The 9,349-nt window shown below is 56.7% G+C and overlaps 1 protein-coding gene across 2 annotated transcripts; it reads right to left on the reverse strand.

Moving 5' to 3' along the window:
* Positions 1 to 151: 151 nt before the first annotated feature.
* Positions 152 to 9,116, reverse strand: TRIP10 (thyroid hormone receptor interactor 10). Of its 2 annotated transcripts, XM_027050027.2 has the most exons (15): positions 8,966 to 9,116; positions 7,660 to 7,775; positions 7,518 to 7,574; positions 6,526 to 6,673; positions 6,382 to 6,444; positions 6,062 to 6,166; positions 5,813 to 5,941; positions 5,079 to 5,225; positions 4,771 to 4,965; positions 3,542 to 3,709; positions 3,155 to 3,264; positions 1,248 to 1,380; positions 876 to 1,021; positions 676 to 797; positions 152 to 556 (listed from the first exon to the last, which is right to left on the reverse strand). In XM_027050027.2, the coding sequence occupies exons 1-15, from the start codon at positions 8,987 to 8,989 to the stop codon at positions 408 to 410; spliced, it is 1,812 nt and encodes a 603-aa protein (XP_026905828.1). In that variant the 5' UTR covers positions 8,990 to 9,116; the 3' UTR covers positions 152 to 407. The 2 variants fall into 2 exon arrangements, with proteins under 2 accessions (XP_026905828.1, XP_026905831.1); XM_027050030.2 differs by lacking the exon at positions 3,542 to 3,709.
* Between the last annotated feature and the right edge of the window lie 233 nt (positions 9,117 to 9,349).

Below are 9,349 nucleotides of genomic sequence, written 5' to 3' on the forward strand. Positions count from 1 at the left end.
GTCACAGACAAGCACCCAGCTCTGGGGAAGTTTTGTCCAAGGTTTGCCCAAGTTTACTTCCCTTTCTTCATGCCCTCTGTGGCCAGGAAGGAGGGTGCCATCTGCTTATCCAGCCTCGGGATCTAAATCTACCAATAAGGCTCAGACTCCAAAAGCTTTAGGTAATTTTTTATATAAAACAAAATGGCCCTAGCCCAGCGGCAGGAAGAAAAGATCTGAAACACGAGTATGTACATCAACAGTGGAAGGCACAGCGGGTCCGTTTGGAAGGGGTGGGGGGTGGGGCAGCAGGTTACACGGGTCTCAGCTGAAGCCACGGGGGCAGAAATAAAGTGCGTAGGTCCTGGGGCGCCCCGTGGCCCAGAAGCAGCAGCCAACAGCCCCCTTCTTCCCGCCTGTGGCAGGGTTCAGTTGAGCGTGACGCGGAGGTAGGAGGTGGGCACGTAGCCCTCACCTCCCTGTTTCCGCCTGACCCGGGTCCAGCCGTCGCCTTTGTCCTCCTCCATGAGACTGAGGTCTTCACCCTCGGCCATGGAGATGGTGCCCTCACTGGACCCTGTCATGGAGTAGCAGTGGGCTCGGATGTGCGTCCCGTGCCTTGAAACAGAACCGAGCCAAAAACACCACCCCCTGCCCAACCCACCCCATCAGCTGCGACACACAAGCCGTCCTCACCTTCAAAGTGGTAGATGGCCACACAGTGACCTATGGGGGATGCTGGTTCCTCCTCAAAATCCTCATCAAATTCTGTGTAGATGGGGGCATCCTGACCCTCCTCTGAGAGGGGCTCTTCAGAGCTGGTTGGGGACAGCGAAGCGGGTAAGCATGGGCCTCCTGGGTCCTGGGGGCAGACCCACTCTGTCCCCCCCGCTCACCTCTCCTTGTTATCCTGTGATCTACTGTTGTTGCTGTTGCTGCTGTCTGGTGGGGCGCTGGCTGGGGGGTCTGGAGGCCGGGTGTGGCGGCCCAAGCTGTCTCCCCGATTGCTCAGGACTCGGCTCTCTGCCTCTGCCAGCCAAGCCTGAGAGGAGGGAGCCACGAAGTCAATCCCAGGGCAGGGCTCCTCCGGGGTCGGCCCACTCCGGGCCTGGAGGTTCCCTGAGATCACCCATGCACACCCAAGGCTGTGATGAGACACAGCTGGAGCACCCCCCCTCCCACCAACACCTCCCTGTCCCCCTCCCCCCCCCAGGAAGTGACTCAGCCAGGCCTGCTGGCCCCCACCCCTCCCCAGGGTCTTCCCTGACCTCATACTTCTGCACTTCCAATTTGAGCCGCTCGATGTTGTTCAGGGTTTCCGTGATCCGGGGCTCCAAGCTGGCAGGGTCCCCCATCTGGGGTGTCTTCTCATATACATCCTTCATTTTCTTCAGGGCTTCTCTAGGATGACACAGACAGATCGGAAACAACAGTCCCATGGGACTCAACAAGCCAAAAAAAAAAAAAAAAAAAAACCACCAAAAACAAAACATGTGCTTTGCTTCAAGGAACAAGTAGCAAGACAAGACAGTGGTTAAATCTCAAACGTTAGTGCTTCACTGCCTGGGTTTGAATCCCAGTCTGGGCACATATCCTAGCGAGTCTGGACTAAGTTACTGAACCTCTGTCTCAGGATGCAAATCTGGAACATCGGGGATGACGATACGTACAGCTCATGGGAGCTCAAGACTATAACAGTGCCTTTATTTATCCAAATACATACTGAGTACCTATCACATACCAGGCGCCGTTCCAGGCATCTGAAATAATAGCCCTAAACAAGCCCTAATCAGGGTCCTGCCTCTGCTCAGTCTCAGGAAAACGTGGGAATTCCAGTGAATCTACGTAAAGGGTTTGAGACAGTGTATGGCATAGGGTAAGCACTCTATACATGCTAACTATCATTATCATTAGCCTCCCTCCGGTCCCTGCCTCCTCCAGGACTATATACACAGGCAGTAGTAGTAACAAGCATAGAGCTCTGGAGTATGGCAATCCTGGTTTCAACTTCTTCCCCGTCCTAATACGGGATCCATGTTACAGATGAGAAAACTGAGGTACAGAGAGGTGGGCCAGCTGGAATTCAAGGCCGGTCTGTCTTGGCTCCAAAGCTGCCCCCTTAACCCCTCTACCATAAAAACCCAGGGACGACAAAATTCCATATGGAACCCTACACCAATAAAGTTTTTGTACAAGAGGTTCTGTGCAAACGGCAAAACAGAATTTGGCTGCCTGTCCACAGTGGCAAACGTCATTCCTATTATGTAAGGGGACTGGGAAGAGAATCTTGTTGCTTGGAAGAAGTGAGCAAAGATTTTCTTTTTTTCAATCTGGCAGATTTTCTATTGTTAATATTTTAAGCGTTTGAAGTATTAAATAGGTAACCATATGGTTTTTTCCTTTTAGCCAATTAATGTAGTAAATGAGACTAATAGACGTTTTTATATTGAACCATCTTTGCATTACTGGGATAACACCCAATTGATTATGACTCGTCTTTTAAGAAGGTTGTTTTTTTGGGCGCCTGGGTGGTTCAGCTGGCTAAGCGTCCTACTTCGGCTCCGGTCATGATCTCACGAATTGTGAATTCACGCCCCACGTTGGGCTCTGCGCTGACAGCCTGGAGCCTGCTTGGAATTCTCTCCGCCCCTTCCCTGCTCGTGAACTCGCACGTAGTTTCTCTCTCTCTTTAATAACACTTTAAAAAAAAATGTTTTTTTCCATTATGGTAAAATACACAGAACACAAAATTCCCCATTGGAACCATTTTGAAGCATCCAGTCCAGTTCCGTTGCATTAAATTACATCCACGCTGTGTGCAATCATTGCCACCACATGATACATCATTTTTAAAATACATCATTGGATTTGTTTGGCTGGGATTCTGCATCTAAGATCATAAGTGAAATTTCAATTCCTTGAATTCTTGCTAACCGATATGGGAATGGATTCCACCAGCCTCCTAAAGGAGCTGGCAGCTTTCACTTTTTCTGTTTGCTGGAGTGACTTAAGAGGGGAAGTAACGCTTTCCTTTTCAGTGTGGTAGGAATCACCTATAAAACCACCGAGGCCTGGGGTTTATTGGCAAGATCTTCGAACACCACTCCGGTACAGTTCACTTATTATTGTATTTCGGTCATTGCCTGCCTGCCTGCCTGCCTGCCCCCAACCTTACCTCTGGTCAACCTCCTTCTGTAGTTCACGGCTCCGTTCTTCAAGCTGTTGCTGAAGTCGCTTTCTTTGCTGCTCTGGGGGCAAGTGGCTGAAATCCTCTGTCACCACTGTCTGCAAGGTAGGAAGACACTGCGTTTGGGATCAGGAATGCTAAGCTTCCAGGCTCTTCTACATTGCTAAGACACACCAAGTCCACCTTCCTCCCCACCCACGGTTCTTGGGGGGCAAGGCCATGCACAGAGCAAAGCAGGTCCGGGTCTGGCAACCGGAGGAGCGGGCCCAGCCGGCGGCAGGAAGCGAGCCCAGGGTCCCGCCACCCAGCTGCTGGGCGGGCTGGGGCCGCCCCCTCCTCCTCCTCCTCCTCCTCCTCCCCCGAGGCCTCACTTACCCCACGGCTGCCTCGAAGGCTGCGGAAGGATGCTAGCCGCGGTTTGACCGACTTACTGATCTCACTCAGTATGGCCAAGGGGTCGAGGCCGGAGCGGGGGGATGGGGGTCCATTAGGCAATGCCGAGGGCAGGGGGCCCCCCAGGGGGGAGAAGGGTGGAGGGCGTGGCTACCGGCGGGGGCAGGGGAGGGGATTGGGTCAGGAGGGGCGGGAGGATGTAGAGAACGAGGATGGACGATGGACGTAATAAAGAAAAGAGAAAAAACAAAATGGAGAAAAGAAAAGAAACAAACAAAAAAAAAACGGTAAGAAAACCAGAACTCAAGATGCACAATCACACACAGAAAATGCATGCAAAGAGCAACATAAAAATCTGGAATGTGGTGGGGAGGACATTAGACTGTGAGCCAGAAGGCTGGACCCCTCCCTAACCCCCTATGTTGCACCACCGTTGAATCCCATATCCAGTACCTAAGAATGGGGCCGGGGGGTGGGAGGCAGGGAGGCCCAGGTTTCCGTGCACCCAGCTTTCTGGGCTCACAGTCTAGAAGGCAGAGGGAGATACATGCAGGAATCAAGGTCTCAGACAGGTACGTGGCCACAGAGGTCAAAGGCAAGCTAAGAGAAGGATAGAAGTCACGACGGATCAGAAGGGTTACAGGTGGGGTTTAAGCTGGGAGAGTCTCATGTACAAATCGAAAAGGGGTATCAAATTATATGTCAAGAGGGATCAAAGATATAAAACAGGGGTCATGAGATATAACCGTGGGGCCAGGGGACGGTGTCTGAAGATATAACCGTGGTGGGGGGTGTCTAAGTTATAAAACAGGAGTGTCCAGGTATGTGCTTGATATTAAAAGCCAAAAACCCCAAGAAAAAACAGCCTGAGGGTCACAGGCCTGGAGTCACATTGGCAGGATGGAGAGACTCCAGGGGAGTCCCCAGGGCCAGCGTCTCGAGCCCTCATCCAGCCCTGAACCCCAGAAGCAGGTCTTCTCCTAGCATCCTGAGAAGCAGCACACAGACACCCCAGGCCCCCTCCCTGCACCCCACTCAGCCTTGGGGGACTCCCAGGCCAATCACCCGGCCGCCTCCCTTCCCTCCAGCCCGGGCCAGCAGCCAAGAGGAAAATTCCTGCCTGGGACTCAGCGTCCTGGCGGCTGGGGCTGACTCAGTGGGGGCCCCCCGTCCCTACTCACATTCCCCGTCCCAAGGGCCCCGGCCCCCACCTTGTTCTTCTTGCTGAAGGGCCAGCGCTTGGCACGGCTACGGCCCGGGCCTCGGAGCTCAGGCCGTCCATCAGAGGGGGTGCCCAGGCTGCTGTCTGAGGGCACGCGGTTCATGGGCTGGCTGAAGTCTTCGAATTCCACGTCACCCGGGCGGGCGAAGCCTGACTTGTGTAGCTCAATTAGGACCTGGGAGTCCTGTGGGGGGCGGTGGGGGTGGGGGGGCAGTCAGGGGCAAGACGAGATGCTCAGCCTTTGGGGTCCTCCTACTGCCCACCTGTCAGCCCCCTCGCCCGGGACCAGACACCCACATTCTTGGCATCTACGGCATCCGCAGCCACCTTCATGCCCTCTAGACACTTGGCAATGATGGGTACCACCTGCAGCTCGGCCTCTGACAGGAGCCCATACCCAGCCCCCAGGTGGGTGGCCCGACGCTCATCCATGTCCTGAAGCTTCTGCGGGGACAGAGACAGGGGCACTAACGAGGGGCCAGCAGCAGCGATCCAGCTCACAATCGTGATGGGGCTCCACCCTGGCCCAGCCCCGAGCCGTCTGGTGGGGGAGACACAGAATCAAACAGACCCCACCCCAGGGTGGTCATGGGAGGAGACATGGGACAGGGGAGATTTCAGAGAGGACTCTGAGGAGCTCCCGCCTTGCCAGGGGAGTCAGGAAAGGCTTCTCAAAGTGGGTGACCGTGCTCAACAAGCAGACCTCACACAGACACTGCCAGTCCCAGGGTTGGGATAAAGAGTAGACCAGAAGGCTGAAGAAGAAGAGGGGAAATGCGAGACCTTTCAGAGGGCAGGTTAGAGCTGGAGCTTAGAAGAACGGACAGAGCGTTCCAAAAGGAAAAGGAAGACGTCCCTGGCAGAAAGAACAGCTTGAGTAAAGACAGAGCTCGCAGACCCTGGTTGTTTTTCTAACCGCTTTTCAGCTGAGAGATCGGGACGTTGCTGCTGAGGTTCCGACACGTGTGTAAGAGTCGATTCACTCTGGGGGGGTTTTCAGGAGGATGGGGCTGGGGGCCTGGGACACTCACGTCGAATATCTGGGGCATCTGGGAAAAATAGAAGTGGGCCTGGTCGCGGTTGAAGCGCTGTAGTTGGGCTGCGTACTCATTTTTGCTTTCTTCTGCCATGTGACTTCGAAGGTGGGCTTGTTGCTTGGCCTGAGGAGCACGGAGGTAGAAGTTGCTGCCAGGTCCTGGCTGCATCCCGGCCAGACACACCCCCCCCCGCCTCCCGCCCCCATCTCCCCTCACCAAGCCCGTCCCAGACCCTGCAAGTACCTTCTCCACATCAGCCTTGGTGGCATTGATATCCTGATCGAGTCGCTCAGCAGTCTGGGCTGCCTTTTCAGCCTCTCGACAGTCACGCTCAAATTTGCGCTTACTCTGTGTTGGGGGCAGAACCAGAAGGAGGTAGTAGGTTGAGACAGCAAGGTTTCAGGGACTGGCGGAAAGTGACCCAGCAAACGGGGGATAAGGGGCACGGCAGAAGCCCCCAGGGGAGAGGGCTGCAGGCCAGACAATGCAACAGCTCCATGGATCAGTAACCCTCCCCTGGCCCTCAGGGACAGAGCCACCCTTCTCCACACCCACAGACTCACATTCTCCAGCTGTTTGAAGCCACTTTCCAGCTGCTGCTGGGCCCGACGGCCTTCCTGAAAGTGCTGTGCCAACAGAAGCAGTTAGGCTCACCTAGGTTGCAGTAAGCGGCCCCCGAGAAGACCGAGGGAGGGGGAATCGCTCACCATCTTCCTCTCGTGTTTCATCTCCTGTGAGTACTTGGCCAGCTCAAGACACACGCGGACGCTGAGGTTCTCGGCCACCAGCTCCCGCTGGCCCGCAAAGTCATTCACCTCCTGGAGAATCTGCACGAAGGACTGTTGCTGGCTGAACCTGGGGCAGGATGGGAGGGGGCAGCGAGCCAAAGTCAGGTCCCCCCCGGACCCACCTCCATATAGAAAAGAGAAAAAAAGCCCCAACACATTCCTCCCGTAAGCAACCTTAAATTCTGGTCCGTATCCCTTACCCCAAACCCTTCAGTGGGATACATGGTGGAACTCAGAATTGTTCAGGTTTAGAAAGGGGATATAATGCTGATGTCTTTTATGCATCACCCCAGTGGGGTCAGAGCAGCATCAAACAGTATTTTTGCAGCCAGAGGCATTAATATTCACACTAAGTGGGATAAAGACCAAGGACGTGATCAACATCAAGTCAGTTTAGGTCAGAGGTTGTTGCCAGACAAGTTACCCACACAATCTTGATTTCTGGAGCTTTTTGGATTCTGGAACTGGGGACCTGGGGTAAAGCGACATGCTCCTATGACACTTACTATTGCCTAGGCACCGTTTCAATGCATTATCTCAGTTAATCTTCGCATGTGCCCTACAAGGTCACCATCATCATCCCCGTGTCACAGGTGAGGAGAACAGAGGCATAAAACAGAAGTCAATTGCCCAGACTCACTCATTTAGTAACCGTTAGAGCCTCTCTCTCACTTAATAGGAGAATAAAATGGAAAACTTGAGTCAGTTGCCCAAAGCAGGTGGGCTAGAAAGGAGTGGATTTAGGATTCCGACCCAGGTAATCTGGCTGTTGCAACCATGCCCATCCCTCTAGGTGGGATCTGAAGCAAGAAGTAAGGGACTTGCTTGGGGTAGCCTAGTGAGGGAGAGGAAGTGAGACCCGCACCCCCGGGGCCCCCAAATCTAGCCCTGCAATCCCTCTCCGTCCTTACTTGGATTCCGGGTCATCTTTGGCAGGTCTCTTGGGCAGGTATTTTTTCACCAGGCTCCTAACGGAGGGAGGCAGAAAGGCTGAGCCCCTGGCCCTCCAACAGCTCCCCCAAGCCCCGGGGCGGGTCCACCGTAAGGTCTCACCTCAGTTGCTTTGCATAAGCCTGCTCCACCTCGGTCCGCTCTTTCACGAACTTCACATATCTGTCCAACAGGTCCAGCCCCCACTGCGTGTGCCGCTCGAGCACCTCAAACTGATCCTGGAAGGAGGTGTGGGGATCCGGAACAAGACGTTGGGACCCCACTGCCGGCCGACCAGGCGCGGGAGAGGCCTGAAGGCTCTGGGCTCGAAGAAGGAGTGGCTTCCCGGCCCCGCCCCGGCGCGGCGCGGGGGGAGGCAGGAAACCGGCGGGAACCCCCTCCCCTTCCCGGGAAGGGCCAGGGAACAGGGGCGGGGCCCCAGCCGGACTACAGGGTCCCCGTCGCCTGACCGCCAAGAGGGGTGTGGAATGGGGCAGAGCCACTCCCCCCTGCCCTGGCTCCCCTAATCCCCCCCCTACAAGATTCCGGAAAATCCGGCCGGCCCGGCGTGAGTCAGGCCAGAGGGGCAGGGTTCCCTGCAGCTTGGGGGGCCCAAGAATGTCCAGGGGACAGGCCCCATGTTCCCCGGTTCGCCAAGCTTCCCGGGGTACCCTCCCGATATATGACTCCGTCTCCCCCACTGAGTCCACTGCACCTCCAAAAGAAACGCCACACCGAGTTGTGGGGGAAGGAATCTAGCTATCCCGCTGCACCCAGGAACCCAGGGATGCCACCGCCCCCATAAAAAGGAGGGGTCAGAGGTATGGGTTAGGATACGGGGGAATTTCTGGGGCTTCCAGAGTAGAGATTAGAGGTGGCCTGGGGGCAGCCCCTCCCTGTGCCTGGGGCAGGTTGGGGGAAGGGACTGCGAGGCGAGGCGAGGCCTCGTAGCCCCCTCCCTCCCCAGAGGGTCCCAAGCCCCTAGGTGTTGATTGGCGGCGCCGGAAGGGCGGTCAGAACTTCTAGGTCCCACGTGGGGTTGAAAGTGGCCAGAGGGTCCCCTCCCCCGCCCGAGCGGGACAGGCGGGCGGCGGGCAGGGACCCAGGGGCCGTAAGATAAGCCGCCGGCCCAGCCAGGGTGCTCAAAATAGGTGACCTCGCCCGGCCGCCCCGGCCTTGTCCTAGGACTTCTGCCCTCCTCATTCCGAACCCCGCGCTCAGTTTCCCCACTCCGCTCCTGCACGGTCGCCCTCCGCCCCGGGCGTCCAGAAACGCCCTGGGAAACTCCGAGAGAGGGCGGAAAGCTGGAACTCCAGGGGTCGCTGAAGGGGAGAGCTCCGAGCCCCCGCTAAGGTGTTGCAGGAGCAAAGAGGGAGGGGGTCTGGACTCCAGAAAGAGAGGAACGTGGGGCAGGGCCGATCGGACTCACCCACAACTCGGTGCCCCAATCCATGCTGCTCCCGCCGAAGCCGCCGCCGCGCCCGGTCCCCGCCGCCCGCCGCCGGGAGACTCAGCTCGGGGCGGTGCGCCCGGCCCCGCCCGCCAGGGCCCGCCCACTCCAGGCTCGGCCCCGCCCCCGCGGGCCCTGCCACGCCCCCATCTGCGCGGAGCCCCTGAACTGCGCCCTGAAGGCGGGACCCCCCAAGGAGGCGGGGCCCAACGGACGCCCCGCCCCTTCTTAAAGGAAAGTTGCCACCCGATGCCACTGGGCCGACCCCTTAAAGGACCCCCACCCATTTTCCAAATCCGGCCCCTCTGATCCTCTCCACCCCTGCCCTGCCTGGGGCTGTTCTTACTTTTCTCTTTTCCTTCA

The sequence above is a fragment of the Acinonyx jubatus genome, chromosome A2 (genome assembly GCF_027475565.1).
Source record: "Acinonyx jubatus isolate Ajub_Pintada_27869175 chromosome A2, VMU_Ajub_asm_v1.0, whole genome shotgun sequence".
NCBI lineage: Eukaryota > Metazoa > Chordata > Mammalia > Carnivora > Felidae > Acinonyx > Acinonyx jubatus.

Excerpts from the sequence above, each read along its gene's own strand:
- TRIP10 (XM_027050027.2), bottom strand. The coding sequence starts at position 8,989 with ATGGATTGGGGCACCGAGTTGTGG. Across the intron at positions 6,674-7,517 it reads AAAGATGACCCGGAATCCAA|GTTCAGCCAGCAACAGTCCT; the intron begins GTAAGGACGGAG and ends ATCCTGCCCCAG. Across the intron at positions 4,966-5,078 it reads ATGCCGTAGATGCCAAGAAT|GACTCCCAGGTCCTAATTGA; the intron begins GTGGGTGTCTGG and ends CGCCCCCCACAG.